General features: G+C 44.3%; 1 protein-coding gene across 2 annotated transcripts; it reads right to left on the reverse strand.

Annotated features, from left to right (window-relative positions):
* Window positions 1-1,907: 1,907 nt before the first annotated feature.
* On the reverse strand, window positions 1,908-5,839 carry ARL4A (ADP ribosylation factor like GTPase 4A). Of its 2 annotated transcripts, none has more exons than XM_055134542.1 (2): window positions 5,418-5,839; window positions 1,908-4,221 (listed from the first exon to the last, which is right to left on the reverse strand). In XM_055134542.1, exon 2 carries the CDS (start codon window positions 4,129-4,131, stop codon window positions 3,529-3,531), a length of 603 nt encoding a protein of 200 aa, XP_054990517.1. In that variant the 5' UTR covers window positions 4,132-4,221; window positions 5,418-5,839; the 3' UTR covers window positions 1,908-3,528. The 2 variants fall into 2 exon arrangements, with proteins under 2 accessions (XP_054990517.1, XP_004602277.1); XM_004602220.3 differs by lacking the exon at window positions 5,418-5,839 and adding an exon at window positions 4,674-4,809.
* Between the last annotated feature and the right edge of the window lie 496 nt (window positions 5,840-6,335).

Genomic DNA, 6,335 nt, shown 5'->3' on the forward strand with positions numbered 1-6,335 from the left:
AGAGATTCTATTCTTATTTGATTCTTTGAAATTAAGTATACATTTAATATCTTGCTAAACTTTTGTATAGCAAAATACGCTTATAATCATATTAATGATTTGGGAGCATGTTTCAAGAGCATTAAACACATTCACAATGTTGCATAAGCACTGCCACTAATTTATTACTTACAAAATGCTCTGCCAATTTATACCTCAAATTTCTAATGATACTACACTAATTCCATGTTGTATTAGTTAAATCTTTCTATCAACTGAGAATATTTTTTTTTTTATTATTGCTCATGAAGCCGTGCTCACATCACTTTTGAAATGCCTGTACAAAAGCCTGTACTGAATGGAATCTAGTGATACCCTACCAAAGAGCTCCTTCCAGGTCAACATAAATAATGAATGCAACACTGTTAAAGTGTCAAATGCCCTGTACAAACAAAAACATTCTAGGGCCATTCCTTCCCTCTCTTCACATACCATTGTTCACTCTTCTACATACAAGAATATTCATTCTTTATACTTATATATACATATATATGCACATTTACATATAAGTCAATACTTTCACTCCATTTTGTAGTTTCTAATAAGAATTTCCCTCGATAAATTATCAGTGAACATACGTAGCTACTAATGGTACACAATTTTTTCCCTAAATGTTTACAATTTCCCTTTTTTTGTTTTTTTGGGTTACATCTGGCTGTCTCCATGGGTCACAATGGCAATGCTGGGGGACCACACAGTAGTGCTAGGGAGAATCTGGGCCTCCCACATATAAAGTATGCCCTCAGCTAGTTGAGCTACTTCTCCTAGCCTTATAGTCCATTTTTCTCTACGTTTAAGTATTAAAATTGTTGCTTTTTAAAAAATTTACATTTGCTATTAAATTCAAATACAAGTTAGAAATTGACTTATAAAAGGTATATACATCTTAATTTAAAAAACCTAGAAAAGTATCATCTACATTTTTCTGGTCTATTTTGAAACTCATTATCCAATTAATGATAGCACAGCGCTAGCACAGTGGGTAGGGCGTTTGCCTTACATGCAGTCGACCCGGGTTCAATTCCTCCGCCCCTCTCAGAGAGCCTGGCAAGCTACCGAGAGTATCTTGCCTGCATGGCAGAGCCTGGCAAGCTACCCGTGGCGTAGTCGATATGCCAAAAAACAGTCTCAAAAACAACAAGTCTCAAAATGGAGACATTATTGGTGCCCACTAGAGCAAATCGATGAGCAACGGATGACAGTGATGATGATATCCAGTTATCCTATGGTATTAACAGAAGAGATAAACCCAGAAAAATGAAATATTTGAATTTTGCAGTTCATATATAATTTTTTTTGGGGGGTGCAGGGGGGGCGTGAGGGGTGGAGTGTGTGTGATGGTGTTAGGAATCAAACCCGAGGCCTCACACATGCAAGGTAAGTGCTCTATTGCTAAATCAGATCCCCAGGTTCTGAATATAAGCTAATGCAATAATACAATGCTTATGTCATTTTCTTATCTTTGCTGTGGTTCACTAATTATGAAACTGATGAACAGATTTGCTTATTTTTTTGCCTTCAAATTAAAGGTCAACATGCTCAACAGTTTTAAGAGAGTCACAACAGTACTACATTATATAAATAAATTAAGAGTACAGACAGGTTAAAAATCTAAATTGATTCTCAAGTTTTTTTCAGCAAGCTTTATTAATCCTTTATGGATATAGTTATGTTTGGAATATACACTGTTTCAGTGAATGGAAAAACAGGGTAGGGTCCTGAAAACAATCTTTGGTGCCTCTGTCACACCTGAACAGAAGGAAATTGCTACAGGACTATGTAACCCAGCTGTCAAAGTGTTTTTACACATCTAATTAAAAGCTTCAGGAGAAGTAGAATTTTAGAATTACATTAATACTCAAACACTGTTCTCCTAGTGCCTCAAGTAGTTTATTGGTATTTATCCACATTTCTGTAAATATAAACATTCTAAGTGACTGTCACTAGTGCAGGTACATTTAACACGTGAAGCTCCACAGGAAGCTACTTCATGTTGTGTGTAACAAGAATCAAGGTTCCAAAAACTCTGCTGTGCCACTTACAAAAAAAAAAAAAAAAAGCAGGAAAAAAAAAAAGAAGGAAAACAAAACCTGGCAAAGAGCTTTTCTTTTGGTTACGTTCCAAATAAAGAGCTGTTGGCTTTACACATAGAAATCGTTACTAATTTATAACTGAAAATCTGCCTGTAGATAAGAATTAGATAAAGGTTTTCCTCCTTCCAGCACGGTTTCTTTTTAATTCCTATGTAAACAGCAGCAGTGAATTTTCACAAAACATAGCTTTGATACTTTCCCCTTCATTTTCCGTAATTGTAATTCTTATCTGCAATACTGTATCATTTCTTCCTTCCTTATAATCAGGACTGGACTGTATAATACTGTTCAATTTGTAAACAAAATAATTAAAGCCCAGAACACATACAGGGTATCTAACATCTCCATTCCACAGTGCATCGGATGTTGTTTATAAAGCTTTTGTTCCTCTCAAAACATTACAAAAATATATGAAAAAACCGCATGTGTTCAGCCAGCAGATTATTAATAAAACAAATATTTTACAACTGAATAGACCATGTATTATAATTATATCCTGACCGAGTTCATCCATTGCTTTCTTGATAAATTCATACATATAGCCAAGCATACGCATTTATAGTCTACATGCCCAAATATACTATATAATTTAAGACTATTTTAGGTTCTTCAGGTGAAAGCGTCTCTGACAACAAACTATTTCTATAGCAGCCTTAAATCCCACAAAGGTGTTTTAAACCTGATTGTGTAGAAAGATGCATAGCTATTTCTAAAAAGGGTAAGACTACACACCAAAACATGCTTTGTAGGGAAGCTAATCCATGCACTTGAATATGCTCCGAACATCTTATTTTTATTAAATTAGACCAACTTGAACAATTTAGAACTGAGATACAGTATTGTGTTTTATTCTAGACTGTCAAAATTCTTTTTGGCCAAAACTTAAAAAAATAAAAACAAAAACATGTTCTTCTTGTCCCTTATTAGCTGAAGCACTGTGATCATTGTACTGAATATATATTATTGATCTACCATAACATTTCCATTCATTAACATTTTATCTTAACATACAGAGCCTTGTAGCAATTTCCTTGCAAAGACTTCCCCCCAAAAGATTTAAGCACAAAACACTAGGCAGACACTCTTCAAAGTTTTATTTCACTAACTTCAGGTCAATTTCCACAACTGTTGTCAGGTCAATTTAACTATCCTTGTTCGGCTTCCCAAAATGGTAGTACCAAAAGATCTGTCGGGTAGGGAGGAGACCATTTTCAGAAGCAGTGCGTTTACTCATCTTCCACAAGGCAACAGAGTTGGGCATCTGATTGTTCAACAAAACAAAGCTTGAACAGCATCCAGAACGGCAGACAGGCAAACCAGGCTGTAGACATTCTTCCATTTGTCAAAAGCAGACCAGAGAAAACCGACTCGACACAGATGTAAAAGGTTGCACCATTCATCTTTTCTTTTTTTGCTGCCGCAACATTTTTCTTCGTTTAATTATCATATCATGTAGTTTCTCAAGACCTTCCTTTAGTCCATCTCCTATGATTGCACAGGTAGGCTGCAAATGCCATGGAGTTGATGAACTCAGTTCACCCATTGCTAACAATTTCTCAATTTCTGTCAGAGACAAGGAGTTCCTCAAATCTTGTTTGTTAGCAACTATAAGCACGGGTACTCCTTGATTTTCTGATATCCTGGTTATTTTATGAAGTTCTGTTTTGGCTTCTTCCATTCTTTCAACATCAACAGAGTCCACGACAAACACAATGCCATCTGTGCATCTGGTATATGACTTCCACAGTGGCCTTAATTTCTCCTGACCACCTACATCCCAGAAGTGAAAAGTGACTGTTTTAGAATTTCCCAAGGTTACCTTAATTTTTTCAGTGTTAAATCCTTTGGTAGGTACGGTATTTACAAACTCATTGAACTGCAGCCTGTATAATACAGTTGTCTTCCCAGCACAGTCCAAACCCAGAATAACGATGTGGAAGGACTGAAACGAAGGCAAGCTGGACAGGATAGAAGTCTGGTCTGACAGTCCATTCCCCATTTCCAGCTGTAAATAAATGTTCCAAATTGAAATGCTTTCTTTTTAGCGCTTCGGAACGTCTCCTCTTAGGGGAATCCAGCTACAAGATTGCTGAGAGGTGAAAAAAAAAAATCAATTATTCCGCTGACATGGACTACACACTGTTTTTCTCACTTTCTGCTGAATTAAGCAACAAGAGCAACTTGATAAACCTTGCTTACGTAAAGCAAACCAAATAAGATAAGGACCACTTAACAACCCACGATGAGACTGAAATTCTTCTACATGAACTGAAATATTCGGAGTAACAGGCACTTTGGTGTCCGCTCCTAGGTACCAACTCTCCAAGGTCTCATTCCGGAGACACCCTCACACCGGTATTCTGGACTAAGTCACAGGAAAACCAGACACGAGCTTTCAGAAAAGGAGCTGGAAACTCCCAACAAAATCCTATCTGGCGGACCTAACCCACATGTATAGTAACTGCATAACTAATCTCAATACCAACCCCCACAACCCCCCCCCAAATTTAAACAAAACAAAACAAACCACGATGTTCTCACCTCCCAAGCTGGAGTCTGGGTCCAAATGAGAAAGCATTGGTAAGCGTTTCAACGCCGGGTAAAGCAACCTACACGGTCCAAGGTCTCCGCGCAACTCTGGCCGGCGCGGCACTAGAAACCGTAGGTTCAGATTCCGACCACGCCCACCAGTCCGGGCCCACCCAGGAGCCCCGATTCCATTGGTCGCCTGCGTCGGCGCGGCCGGGCTACGCCCGCCTCCGCGCCCTAACTGGCGAGAACAACTGCCACTCCCAGCGGCGGCGGAGCGGGTCTCTATCTCGGTCCACAGGCACCACCTGTTGCCCTCAAGTTAGAAAACAACGCGGGCCGCGGAGGGAGCACAGCGGCCCCTGCTGGCGAGCCCGAGCCTAGGCCTGACTACCAAGAGCGCCGCCAGTCGCCCAGCTCGGCCCACCCGAGCGCACCTGCAGCGCGGCCGCGGACGCCACGCCGCGGCTCTCACATCCGGGGCCCGCGGTCACTGCCGGCGCGTTAACCCTTCACTAGCCGGACGCTGAGTCTTGCCTGAGGCCGCGTCGGCCTCAAGGCATGCCAGATCTCCTCTGCGACCCCCACTGGCCCCCGCCGCCCCCAAACGGGGAGCACGCACTGCTGTCCCTGCAGGACGAGGCTTTCATCCCGGTCCCCTTCTCCGTCCCCCTCCTTTGCTCCCTTAAATCCCGCGCCACGCCGGTTCATCTCCATCGGCAGGGCGTGACCACCCCCAGCCCCGCGGCGGCTCACCTGTCCATCCTTCCCTCGTCCGGGCTCAGCGACGCTCACAGCGGCTCAGGAGTCGGCTGACAGCGGCCGCAGGGCACCAGCGAGACGTGCGCGGTGGCGGCGGAGACTCGCCGCTCCTCCGGGCGCCGGGCGGGCGCTGCGCGCCAAGCCGCCCTAACGGTGCTCCGCGGCCCGCAGCCCGCGCCCGCCGCGGCCCCGCCCCCTTCCCGCGCTCCCGGGGCGCGCGCCGGCCGCGTCTCCTAGCAACGCGGAAACAAGGGCACGCTGCAAACCGCCGCTCCCAAGCGAGGTCGGGTGGGGCTTCCGGCTTGGTCCTCGGGGGCGTAGCTCCCGCACCGGCTTTCCCGCAGCTCCTGGGGTGGGGGCCGGGGGGCGGGGTGTCACACTCACAGGGCGCACCTACTAAACCCCGGGGGCACCCCCGCGTCCCGGTGTGGCGCTCGGTGACGCAGGGTCTGGGATTTCAGAGGACACTGGACCGGACGGGCGGGCCCCTTATATAACGGGGTGACGTGGATGTGCTTGGGCACCTACCTACCCCGAGAGGCCTGGGCCGGCGTGGTGTCTGGGAGGCGCCTTCCTTTTTTGCAAAGCGAATAAAAAGCACTCTCCTACCCCCTCCGAGCAGTATCTTTTTGAAGGTGGCTGCGAATGGAAACCTCCGGGTTGAAATGAGCCAGGGAAAAGAAGTGGTGATCCTGGAACCGAACGTCTCATTGTGATTAAAATGCATAGCGCTTGCCGTTGGACCGTGCATGTGCTTGCTTCACTCAGAAATTTACAGATACTTAACGATACCGGAGAGACTGCAGGCACGATTGTAGGAGCAAATTACACATGGTCTCTGCCCTCCTGGAATAGGGAGATCTGGTGGGAGCAAAAGCAAGTAAACAAATTGCTGCACGGGTAAATTCAATT

The sequence above is a fragment of the Sorex araneus genome, chromosome 1, assembly GCF_027595985.1.
Source record: "Sorex araneus isolate mSorAra2 chromosome 1, mSorAra2.pri, whole genome shotgun sequence".
NCBI classification, from domain to species: Eukaryota; Metazoa; Chordata; class Mammalia; order Eulipotyphla; family Soricidae; genus Sorex; species Sorex araneus.

Coding starts and splice junctions, on each gene's coding strand:
- ARL4A (XM_055134542.1), bottom strand. CDS start 4,131: ATGGGGAATGGACTGTCAGACCAGACTTCTATCCTGTCCAGCTTGCCT.